Genomic DNA, 12,811 nt, shown 5'->3' on the forward strand with positions numbered 1-12,811 from the left:
CCTTATAAAGGCGAGGTCCAGAGAGCAGTTGTTAGTCAGCGTAGCACTTTCTCGGGAAGTGTTGCAACAGCACGGCTGGATTCTGAATATCCCAAAGTCGCAGCTGATTCCTGCGACGCGTCTGCTCTTCCTGGGCATGATTCTGGACACAGAACAGAAGAAGGTGTTTCTCCCGGTGGAGAAGGCCCAGGAATTGTCATCTCTGGTCAGGGACCTCCTGAAACCAAAACAGGTGTCGGTGCATCACTGCACGTGAGTCCTGGGAAAGATGGTGGCTTCTTACGAAGCAATTCCCTTCGGCAGGTTCCATGCAAGGATCTTTCAGTGGGATCTGTTAGACAAATGGTCCGGATCGCATCTTCAGATGCATCGGTTGATCACCCTGTCCCCAAGGGCCAGGGTGTCTCTGCTGTGGTGGCTGCAGAGTGCTCATCTTCTCGAGGGCCGCAGATTCGGCATACAGGACTGGATCCTGGTGACCTTGGACGCAAGCCTCCGAGGATGGGGGGCAGTCACTCAGGGAAGGAACTTCCAGGGACAGTGGTCAAGTCAGGAGACTTCACTACACATAAATATACTGGAACTAAGGGCCATTTACAACGCCCTGAGTCAAGCAGAGCCCCTGCTTCAAAACCAACCAGTGCTGATTCAATCAGACAACATCACGGCGGTCGCCCATGTAAACCGCCAGGGCGGCACAAGAAGCAGGATGGTGATGGCAGAAGCCACAAGGATTCTCCGATGGGCGGAAAATCACGTGCTAGCACTGTCAGCAGTGTTCATTCCGGGAGTGGATAACTGGGAAGCAGACTTCCTCAGCAGGCACGACCTCCACCCGGGAGAGTGGGGACTTCATCCAGAAGTCTTCACACAGATTGTAAACCGTTGGGAACGGCCACAGGTGGACATGATGGCGTCCCGCCTCAACAAAAAGCTAAAAAAATATTGCGCCAGGTCAAGAGACCCTCAAGCGATAGCTGTGGACGCACTAGTGACACCGTGGGTGTACCAGTCGGTTTATGTGTTCCCTCCTCTTCCTCTCATACCCAAGGTACTGAGGATAGTAAGAAAGAGAGGAGTAAGAACTATACTCATCGTTCCGGATTGGCCAAGAAGAACTTGGTACCCAGAACTACAAGAAATGATCTCAGAGGAACCATGGCCTCTGCCTCTCAGACAGGACCTGTTACAGCAGGGGCCCTGTCTGTTCCAAGACTTACCGCGGCTGCGTTTGACGGCATGGCGGTTGAACGCCGGATCCTAACGGAAAAGGGCATTCCAGATTAAGTGATTCCTACGCTGATAAAGGCTAGGAAAGATGTGACAGCACAACATTATCACCGTATATGGCGAAATTATGTTGCTTGGTGTGAGGCCAGGAAGTCCCCTACAGAGGAATTCCAGCTGGGTCGATTCCTGCACTTCCTACAGTCAGGAGTTACTATGGGCCTAAAATTAGGATCCATAAAGGTCCAGATTTCGGCCCTATCTATTTTCTTTCAAAAAGAACTGGCTTCACTACCTGAAGTTCAGATGTTTGTTAAGGGAGTGCTGCATATTCAGCCCCCTTTTGTGCCTCCAGTGGCACCTTGGGATCTTAACGTTGTGTTGGATTTCCTGAAATCCCACTGGTAGAGCCACTTAAGACCGTGGAACTAAAATATCTCACGGGGAAAGTGGTCATGCTATTGGCCTTAGCTTCGGCTAGGCGTGTGTCCGTATTGGCGGCTTTGTCGTGTAAAAGCCCTTATCTGATCTTCCATATGGACAGGGCAGAATTGAGGACTCGTCCCCAATTTCTCCCTAAGGTGGTATCAGCGTTTCATTTGAACCAACCTATTGTGGTGCCTGCGGCTACTCGGGACTTGGAGGACTCCAAGTTACTAGATGTAGTCAGGGCTTTGAATATCTATGTAGCCAGGACGGCTGGAGTCAGGAAGACTGACTCGCTGTTTATCCTGCATGCGCCCAACAAGCTGGGTGCTCCTGCTTCAAAGCAAACTATTGCGCGCTGGATCTGTAACACGATTCAGCAAGCTCATTCTGCGGCAGGATTGCCGCATCCTAAATCAGTAAAAGCCCATTCCACGAGGAAGGTGGGCTCTTCTTGGGCGGCTGCCCGAGGGGTCTCGGCTTTACAACTTTGCCGAGCTGCTGCTTGGTCGGGTTCAAACACATTTGCTAAATTCTACAAGTTTGATACCCTGGCTGAGGAGGACCTTGCCTTTGCTCATTCGGTGCTGCAGAGTCGTCCGCACTCTCCCTCCCGTTTTGGAGCTTTGGTATAATCCCCATGGTCCTTACGGAGTACCCAGCATCCACTAGGACGTCAGAGAAATTAAGAATTTACTCACCGGTAATTCTATTTCTCGTAGTCCGTAGTGTATGCTGGGAGCCCGTCCCAAAGTGCGGACTCTCTGCAATACATGTATATAGTTATTGCTTACCTAAAGAGTTATTGTTTTGAGCCATCTGTTGACTGAGGCTCAGTTGTTGTTCATACGGTTAACTGGGTATGGTTATCACAAGTTGTACAGTGTGATTGGTGTGGCTGGTATGAGTCTTACCCTGGATTCCAAATCCTTTCCTAGTAATGTCAGCTCTCTCGGGCACAGTTTCCTTAACTGAGGTCTGGAGGTGGGGCATAGAGGGAGGAGCCAGTGCACACCAGATATAGTACCTAATCTTTCTTTTAAGAGTGCCCAGTCTCCTGCGGAGCCCGTCTATTCCCCATGGTCCTTACGGAGTACCCAGCATCCACTACGGACTACGAGAAATAGAATTACCGGTGAGTAAATTCTTATTTTTATTAACCGTTTCTTATATAGCGTAGCAAATTCCGTTGCCCTTTACCACTGGAAACATCAGTGATTAAAACAAAACTGGATAATAACGAACAGTCATAGATGTAGGAAGGCCTTGCTCGCAAGCCTACAGTCTATACAGAAATAGTTATTGATTACACAGGGATAGGTGTAATCTATTGCATAATGGTCTACCAGATTAGAAAGGTTCTTGGTGGGCTGTATGATGTGGTCACACAGCAATGTTGGCTAGGGGTCATTAGAGTGAAGAGAGGAAATATGTGAGGATATGAGTGGACTGTACATTGGGGATGTAATTGGATAGGAAAGTTTATGAAGGTTATGGTGGGAGGTTCCGGAATTTGATAAGCTTATCTGGAGAGGTGAGTTTTCAGGGAGCGCTTGAAGGTTTGGAGACTAGAGGAGAGTCTTAATATGCATTGGAGGGCATTCCACAGAGTGGGTGCAGCCCGAAGAAAGTCGTGAATGGGAGCGAATAATGAGGGTGGATGAGAGACGTAGATCTTGTGAAGAGCAAAGAGGTCGGGAGGTATTTTGAGATAAATGAAGAGATGTACATTACTGTAGTTTAGTTAAGTGCCGTGTGTGTGTGTGTGTGTGTGTGTGTAAAAGTATTTAATGTTGAATACAGTAGAATATAGGTAACCAATGGAGAGACTGACTGCAGACGATGAGCCTCGCAGCTGCATTCAGAATGGGATTGTAGCTTCACACTCCTCCCTTGTGGGCCGTTCTTGCCCCAGACTCGTAGAATTACTTTTTGTTGGGGTGGGGGAGGGAATATATGTAGTAGTGTTTGTATTATGAAAGTGTAATGAAAGTGTTGTCTACTTATTGTGTGGTTTTGTGCAAAAGTGGTGTAGATAAAAGAAAATCTAATTATACAAAGTACAGATGGTGTGACACTCATCTGCTTGTGTATTTAGCTATAGAGTATCTTCCAAAAAGAGATACCATTGTGAACGGAGTATGTTAGGTTTCATTGACAATCTTTCCATTCAGTGTGAAAAATCTCATTTAGTTTTGTTTTTAAATTTCACAATATAGAAAACAGTGGCAACCAAGCAGGAAAAACGGAACCAGGATCGCTTGCGGAGGAGAGAGGAACGAGATAAAGAAGAGCGATCGGGAAAAAGGTTAGCACTGGTTTGGAAATTGAGGAGAACAACTCTTCGGACCACTACCCACACCTTGCACTCACTATAATCTCTTTTGCTTTGCAAGAATAACGATTTGTTGAGCTCTAGTGCATCAGAGCATTCTGACATATAGCAAGTTCCTACAGGCATCTCTTCAGCTTGTTCCACAGACTTATAATTTAGTCACCATGAGCATCAGTAAATACTATATCCCTTTGCGTTTCTGATGTATATTACTTGTGTTCATTCCCCAGTAAACCCTGCTTGGGTAGTTTACAGACAAAAACTGAACTGATAAAGAATGAGTGAGTGAGGCAAGCCTCATCATTCTAGTGTGCACATCTCAGGCGTGTTTGTGATATGGTAAGAACAGTCTTTATACCTTACTAGAAATGGTACCTCCGTGAATAACCACCAGTGTCTTAATATCACTTTTTTATGTGAAGTGTAAGAAATAAACTACTTGGATCATATATGTTCAAATGTTTTCTTATTTTCTCTCAGATGTAGTTAACGCAGGTATTCATTTCAGGTCACGATCCAAGGAGCGAAAGAGACGAAGATCGCGATCCACTTCTCGCGAGAAGCGAAGGTCAAGGTCTAGGGATCGGCATAGACATCATCGTAGTCGCTCGGGAAGTCGCAACACAAGTTACCATGGCAGTTCACGAGATAGGGAACGATCAAAAAAATAATTACTGAGAAGGTATTGGGCTCATAATTGTGATTTTGATGATCTGTTTTAGCTTGCTGAAAAGTATTGTGGTTACTCTAATCCTATAAGGAAAAAATTAAATTAGCAGATTACAGCAGTCATGTTTATCAAATGCGTGTAATGGATCTGCTGAACTGGTCGCTTGGCTAGAGCGCCGGATGGATTGATTTAACCACCCACGTGTCACCAGATTGGTGAAAGACACTGTGGAGACCAAAGAGCAGTATTGTTAATCCTGCAGGACATTCACATCTGTAAACCTACATTCTCTACTATCCATAAGGGATGTTGGGGAATCAGTACGATGGGGTCCAAAGGAGCCGGTGCACTTTAAATTTCATCAACTGGGTATGCTGGCTCATCCCCTCAATGCCCCCTCCCACAGGCAGTTTAGAAAAAAGTGCCCTCAGGAGAGGATGCACACTCTGGAGCTCCAGGGAGTTTTTGCCAGTTTATTTTAAAACTTTATTTTCTCTTGCGTCCTAGAGGATGAAGGGGTCCATCTTAGTACCATGGGATATAGACTGGTCCACTAGGAGCCATGGGCACTTTAAGAGATTATAGTGTGAGCTGGCTCCTCCCTCTATGCCCCTACTACCAGACTCTGTTTAGAAAATGTGCCCGGAGGAGCCGGTCACAGCTAGGGGAGCACTTTGGAGTTTTCTTAGTGTTTTTGTTTTGTTTTAATTGAGCATTAGGTACAGGAAGGCTGCTGGCAACAGCCTTCCTGTTTCGTGGGACTTGGGAGGGGGGGGGGGGGGGGGGGTAGGATCTAACTCCTGAAGTTAATAGTTCTCTATCTACACTGACAGGACACTGAGCTCCTGAGGGTGCTGATTGCAAGCATGCGGGGCGACCGCTCACTCTCGCAGCACGGCCACCACCACCTAGCAGAGCCAGAAGATAGAAGAGTTGTGAGTACAGCGCCGGCTTCCCGGTTAGCAGGTCGCTGGTATGGCGACACAAGGGTGGGAGCGCAGCTCTGACAGGCTGCGCTCCATAAAGGCTCAGCAACACCCAGTGTAGGCGCTTGGAGAGGCGTCCTGAGCCAGCGCGATCACCCTAAACTGGTAAAAGCAGCTAACGGGCTAATCCCGCTGTTAGCATATAAGACCTCCGGCCAGTATAATCAAATTGTGCAGGAAGTCGCGCGCCATTACAGGGGGCGGGGTTTCTCCTCAGAGCAGATCCAGCGCGTAGGAAGCAAGATGCTGACAGGGAGCGCTGCCCACCACATAACTCCAGTTATCCTCTGCGGTACCAGGGTGTTATAGATGGGGGGGGGAGTATGTTGTTAGTACCATTTAACCTATTAAGGTTGGTTAGTCAGCGCCTGGCTTTTATCATAATAACTGCCCACAGAGGCGCTGTGTGGCTGGCTCCTTATATACTCTGTGACTCTCTGAAGGTACTCTGGGGGAAACTGTATCTGACATTTTCCTGTGTGTGTGTATCCCAGATTACCATGTCCAAGGACTGTGTCCTGCGCTGTAGTGTGTTTATCTTCTCCTGAGGAGTCTATTCCATGTACTCAGGACTGTAATATGCCTTCTCAGCCTTCCGAATCCGAACCCGCGTGGGTGCATTCTTTAAGGGTAGTGATATCCCAGGTTTCTACAAGGATGTCACATACTGAGAAAGAGACGCAATTTTTGAGGAAATCTATGGAGGGTTTGCAGTATTTGGCTCCCACTAATTCGTCAAAAACCCCACCTACATACCCACAAAAGCGTACACTTGCCCAGATAATTTAAGCTGATCCCGACTGATCAAGGGGACTGTGATGGAGTTATGCAGGGTGGGATGCATTCTTTGCTAAAGGGGTGCAACTAATAATTGAAGCCATTAGGGATGTTTTGCACATTACTGAGAAGGTACCTGAGCAGGTAGAGGTATCTTATTTTACTGAAAGTAAGAAATCCTCGCTTACCTTCCCGGTTTTCAGACCGCAAAATTTAAAAGATCCAAACCCCCTCCTGCCTTCTTTAGAGGAAGTCGGGGAAAGTCCAGGAAACCTGCACCATCAGGTTCCCATGAACGGAAACCAGGTTCTGCTTCCTTAAAATCTTCAGCATGACGGTGGACCTCCCAGCCTGGAGGTCGAGCAGGTGGGAGCGAAACTAAAAGCTTTCAGTCACGTTTGGGCATCAGCATGCCTTGACCCCTGGGTAAAGGATATTTTTGCCCAGGGATACAGACTGGAGTTTCAAGAACTCCCACCTCACAGATTCTTCAAATCAGGCTTACCAGCTTTGCTGACAGAAAGTGCCATCCTACAGGAAGCCATTTAAAAATTGGTTCAAACGAATGTCATTGTCCCAGTTCCACTTCACCTTTAACACAAGGGTTATTACTCAAACCTGTTTGTGATACCGAAACCGTACAGTTCGGTAAGGCTAATATTAAACCTAAAGTCATTGAACCCCTACTTGAGGGAATTCAAATTCAAGATGGAATCTCTGAGAGCGTTGATCTGAGGTCTGGAGGAGGGGGGAATCCTAGTATCCCTGTATATCAAGGATGCATACCTTCACATACCGATCTGGCCGCCTCACAAGGCTTATCTCAGATTTGCACTGCTGGACTGTCGTTGTCCGTTCCAGGCACTGCCATTTGGCCTCTCCACAGCACCGAGGGAGTTCACCAAGGTCATGGCGGAGATGATGCTACTCCTCTGCAGACAGGGAGTGGACATAATTCCGTATCTGGACGATCTGCTGAGATGATGTTGCAGAGTATTGCTCTCTCAACTCGACTACTCCAGGATCATGGGTGGATCCTGAACCTTCCAAAGTCACATTTGGAGCCGATAAAGAGACTGCCCTTCCTGGGGATGATACTCGACACGGAAGTGCAGAGGGTGTTTCGACTGGTGGAGAAAGCGTTGGTGATCCAATCAATGGTCCGGGAGCTCCTGAAGCCAGCCCGGGTATCGGTTCATCAGTGCATTCGCCTTCTGGGAAAGATGGTTGCATCCTACAAGGTTCTTCAGTACGGAAGATTCCATGCAAGGTTCTTCCAACTGGATCTCCTAGACAAATGATCGGGATCACATCTTCACATGCACCAATGGATACGCCTGTCACCGAAAGCCAGAATTTCACTCCTCTGGTGGCTGCAAACTTCTCACCTACTCGAAGGACGCAGGTTCGGGATTCAGAATTGGATCCTTCTAACCACGGATGCAAGTCTCAGATGTTGGGAAGCAATCACCCAAGAGGAAAACTCCCAAGGAAGGTGGTCCAGTCGGGAATCTCTCCTTCCAATAAACTTTGTGGAACTGAGGGCCATTTACAACGGTTTTCTACAAGCGGCACATCTTCTGCAAGATCAACCCATTCAGGTTCAGTCAGACAACGTCACAGTGGTGTCCTACATAAACAGGCAGGGCGGAACGAAGAGCAGAGCTGCAATGTCAGGTAACAAGAATCATACTCTGGCCAGAAAAGCACGCGGTGGCGCTGTCAGCGATCTTCATTCCAGGAGTGGACAACTGGGAAGCGGACTTCCTCATCAGACATGATCTCCATCCAGGAGAATGGGGCCTCCACCCGGAGGTGTTCGCAAAGTTAAGCCAATGGGGTGTACCTCAAATAGACATGATGGCCTCTCGCCTCAACAAGAAGCTTCGAAAGGTACTGTTCCAGGTCAAAAGACCCACACGCGGTGGCTCTGGCTCTTCCTGTAGTTCAGACATTCTTGAAAGGGGTTCTGCACATACAACCACCCTTTGGGCCTCCTACGGCACTTTGGGATCTCAATTTGGTACTGCAGTTCCTTCAATCGGACTGGTTTGAACCGTTGCAGGAGGTAGACGTTAAGTACCTTACGTGGATGACCATCACACCGTTGTCCTTGGCTTCAGCAAGATGTGTGTCGGAGCTGGGGGCGTTGTCACATGAGCCCCTACTTAATTTTCCATGAGGACAGAGCTGAACTCAGGACTCGTCACTAATTGCTTCCTAAGGTGAGGTCCAGACGTTCTTGAAAGGTGTTCTGCACATTCAACCACCCTTTGTGCCGCCTGCGGCACCTTGGGATCTTAATGTGGTACTGCAGTTCCTGCAGTCAGATTGGTTCGAGCCTTTAAAGGACGTGGACGTCAAGTTTCTTACTTGGAAAGCCGTCACACTGTTGGCTTTGGCGTCTGCTAGACGTGTGTCGGAATTGGGGGCAATGTCATGCAAGAGCCCCTACTTGATTTTCTGTGAGGATAAAACTGAGCTCAGAACGTGTCATCAATTTCTACCGAAGGTTGTGTCAGCCTTTCATATCAACTAACCTATCGTGGTGCCAGTGGCTACTGACTCCTCAATTACCTCAAAGTCCTTGGATGTTGCAAGGGCTTTGAAAATATATGTGAAGAGATCTTCTCATCACAGGAAGTCAGACGCTCTGTTTGTCCTTTATGATACCAACAAGGTTGGCTGTCCTGCTTCTAAGCAGACCATTTCTCGCTGGATCAGGTTCACATTATTCTACAACCGGTTTGCCATGTCCAAAATCTGTTCCAAGTTGGTTAGCTTGGCTTTTCTTTGGTTGTACGTGTGAATGGTGTGAATTTCGCCACTATCTGTGTATTCCCTTCTCTTGAAGTATGTCCGTCTCCTCGGGCACAGTTTCAAGACTGAGTCTGGTAGGAGGGGCATAGAGGGAGGAGCCAGCCCACACTATTAAGCTCTTAAAGTGCCCATGGCTCCTAGTGGACCCATCTATACCCCATGGTACTAAAAATATACCCCAGCATCCTCAACGGACTACGAGAAAAGGATTTACCGGTCGGTAATTAATAATCCTATCATTTTCAGTTTTCTGTTTGGGCAACAGCATACCTGCACCGTGGGAGTTAGGTCGGAATTGGGCGGTTACCGGTTTCTTCAGGCGTCTGAGCCGCTTCCCCGCTGCAGGACCACGGCCACGAGAGGTTGTTGTACAGCGGGGGACGGCGCCTTAGCTGTCGCAATCGAAGCATGCCGCACACCCCTAACAGTAGCCTGGAGGTGAGAAGAGTGGTGAGTAAAAACCAGAGGCTCCGCTAGGGGGGGTCCCCCAGTTCTTGGTGTGGTGCAAACGCAGGAGCTGCATATGGAACCCTCCCTGGGGGGATCCGCTATAGCCCCCTGCGTACACTGGCCAGGGGTAGTGAAAACGGGTATCTTTACTTCGTTTTACACTCTGTGAAAGACATTGCCAGTATAAAAATCTACATAGCTCTGGCGCCATTACAGGGGGCGGAGCTTCCTTCAGAGCGGGATCAGCTGCGTTTTGGCACCTTCTTCTGCTTGCAGCAGCAGGCACACACAGCTCCTCCAGACACTCAGGATACACAGGAAAACTGGTACAGGGGTGTAGCAAAGGGGGAGATCCGCTATTGTGCACAATCTATGTCCTGAGAAGAACAAAAACTCTGGCGTTACATCGTGATAATACAGCTTGCAGTCTCACTGGGGCTGCTTAGGTTGGGTGTGCTGTTCCTTCCTCCCTTTCTTTTCAATTGGATCTCCAGAGCAAGTGGTCTGGATAACATCTTCAGATGCACCGGATTATACGGCTGTCACCTCAGGCCAGGATTTCCCTTCTGTGGTGGCTGCAGTCCTCATACCTCTACTGGAAGGTCGAAGTTTTGGAATTCATGATTTGATCCACCTCACGACATATGCGAGTCTGAGAGGATGGGGAGCTGTCACACAGGGGGCTCAGTTCCAGGGCAGGTGGTCAGCCCACGAAGCCCTACTTCCAATTAACATTCTGGAACGTCGAGCGATCTACGATGCTCTGCTTCAGGCCTCTTCTCTACTCAGGGATCACGCGATCCAAGTTCAGTCTGACAATGCCGTGGCGTACATAAATCAACCAGAAGGGACAAAAAGCAGGGCCTGCATGCGAGAGGTGTCAAAGATACTCCTCTGAGCAGAAGGAAGTGCAAGAGCAATGTCCGCAATCTTCATTCCGGGAGTGGAGAACTGGGAAGCGGACTTCCTGAGTCGTCACGATCTCCACCCGTCAGAGTTGGGGGCTCCACCATCAGGTGTATCAGCAGATCACGACTCAACAAGAAGCTTCGCTGGTATTGCTCGTGAACTAGGGACCCTCAGGCAAGGGCAGTGGATGCACGGACGTCGCCTTGGCCTTACTGACTGGTCTACTTGTTTCCTTTGATTCCATAGATCCCAAGGGTGCTAAAGCGGATCAGGAATCAGAGTCCAGGCAATTCTGATTGCTCCGGATTGGCCTCGGAGGGTGTGGTACGTGGATCTTCTGGACATGTCCGTCGAAGACCCTTGGCCTCTGCCGATGAGTAGAGATCTTCAACAAGGGCCGTTCGTCTAGCCGGACTTACGGCGACTTCGTTTGGCGGCATGGAGGTTGAGCGGAACATCCTAGCTCAAAAAGGCTTTTCCAAAAAGGTTATTGCTACCATGGTTCAGACAAGGAAGCCTGTGATATCAAAACACTATCCTCATATCTGAAGAAGGTATGTCTCTTGGTGCGAGGAACGCACGTATCCACCAGCAGAGTTCCACTTGGGACGTTTCTTGTGTTTCCTGCAGACAGGTGTGGATAAGGGCTTATGTCTGGGTTCCATTAAGGTCCTGATTTCAGCTCTCTCAATTTTCTTCCAGAGGAAATTGGCAGTGTTGCCAGAATTCCAGACCTTGCAAGGGGTATTCCACATTCAGCCTCCTTTTGTGCCGCCCACGGCACCCTGGGATTTGAATGTTGTGTTGGAATGTCTGCAGTCCTCCTGGTTTGAACCTCTGATGACTATAGAACAGGGGTGGGGAACCTCCAGCCCGCGGGCCGTATAAGGCCCGCAAAGCCGTTTGCTCCGGCCCACCCGCTGCTCTGAGACACGCCGCCGCTCAGTCCGGCGGCAGCGTGTCTCAGCTGTCAGGACAGGGACTCGGGAGGAGAGCGCGGCGGCGTGTAGGACTAGAAACCAGCCGCCGGTTCGTGAACCAATCAGAGCTCGCGGACCGGCAGCCAATCAGGAGCTGCGGCTGCCGGTCCGCGAGCTCTGATTGGCTCTCGAACCGTCGGCTGGTTTCAAGTCTTACACGCCGCCGCCAAACATAGCCGCGCTCTCCTCCGTGTCCCGCCGAAAGAAGCAGCGGTAAGCAGCCCGGGGGGGGGGGGGGGGGGGCGGCATCTGTATACCTGGCACTGTGAGGGGCAATTGTATACCTGGCACTGTGAGGGGCAATTGTATACCTGGCACTGTGAGGGGCATCTGTATACCTGGCACTGTGAGGGGCATCTGTATACCTGGCACTGTGGTGGGGTGGCAATTGTGGATCTGGCACTGCACTATTGGGAGCATATGTGTATCACGTCCCATTTTAATTGGCCACACCCATTTTTTTGGGTGCCGCCAAAGGGGCAGACCTACTGGGGGGCAGGGTAATTTTTTAAGTTGAGAATTTTTGTATGGCCCCCGAAGGATTTTATAAATATCCAAATGGCCCTCGGTAGAAAAAAGGTTCCCCACCCCTGCTGTAGAAGATAAGTACCTCACGTGAAAGATGGTGATGTTACTGGCCCTGGCTTCTGCTTTTCGTGTCTCAGTATTGGGGGCCTTATCGTATGAAATCCCTACTTGGTCTTTCACGAGGACAGAGAGGAGCTCAGGACTAGGCAGCAGTTCCTGCCAAATGTCATCTCTGCGTTCCACTTAAATCAACCTATTGCGGTTCTGGCACTTCTGCTCCTCTGGAGGCATTGGATGCTGTGCGATCCTTGAAGATCTATATCATGAGAATAGCTCGAATCAGAAAGACTGATTCCTTGTTTGTGCTCTATGATGTGCAGAAAAGGGGTTGCCCTGCTTCTAAGCAGTCCATTACTCGTTGGCTTAGGCTTACTCTTCAATAGGCCTATGTGTCGGCAGCCTTACCTGTTCCACAGTCCCACTCTACGAGATCAGTGGGGTCTTCCTGGGCGGCTGCCCATGGAGTCTCTGCCTTGCAACTATGCCGATCGTAGTCCATAAGGGATATTTGGCGCCCGCTTCAGTGCGTTGACTTTTCTGCAGGTTTTCTGTTATATGGTTACCTGTTCAACTGTTGCTGTTTTGTTACCAGCCGTTGCATGTTATTGGTGTGTGAATCTCACCACTCATTGTTATGTTCCTT

At 49.1% G+C, this 12,811-nt stretch overlaps 1 protein-coding gene across 2 annotated transcripts in view; it reads left to right on the plus strand.

Moving 5' to 3' along the window:
* LUC7L (LUC7 like) overlaps window positions 1-12,811 on the plus strand; it is a 119,119-nt gene that overhangs the window by 81,009 nt on the left and 25,299 nt on the right. The window contains exons 7-9 of one of the 2 annotated variants that reach the window (XR_010182047.1): window positions 3,873-3,961; window positions 4,219-4,327; window positions 4,497-4,583. Coding sequence is in view for 1 of the 2 variants with exons in the window: in XM_063934208.1 (XP_063790278.1) it covers window positions 3,873-3,961; window positions 4,497-4,659 (252 nt within the window). In the remaining variant the exon portion in view is untranslated. Of the gene's footprint in view, window positions 1-3,872; window positions 3,962-4,218; window positions 4,328-4,496; window positions 4,671-12,811 lie in introns of those variants that run through there. The other variant, XM_063934208.1, reaches the window with a different exon arrangement.

This window comes from Pseudophryne corroboree, chromosome 7, assembly GCF_028390025.1.
Source record: "Pseudophryne corroboree isolate aPseCor3 chromosome 7, aPseCor3.hap2, whole genome shotgun sequence".
NCBI classification, from domain to species: Eukaryota; Metazoa; Chordata; class Amphibia; order Anura; family Myobatrachidae; genus Pseudophryne; species Pseudophryne corroboree.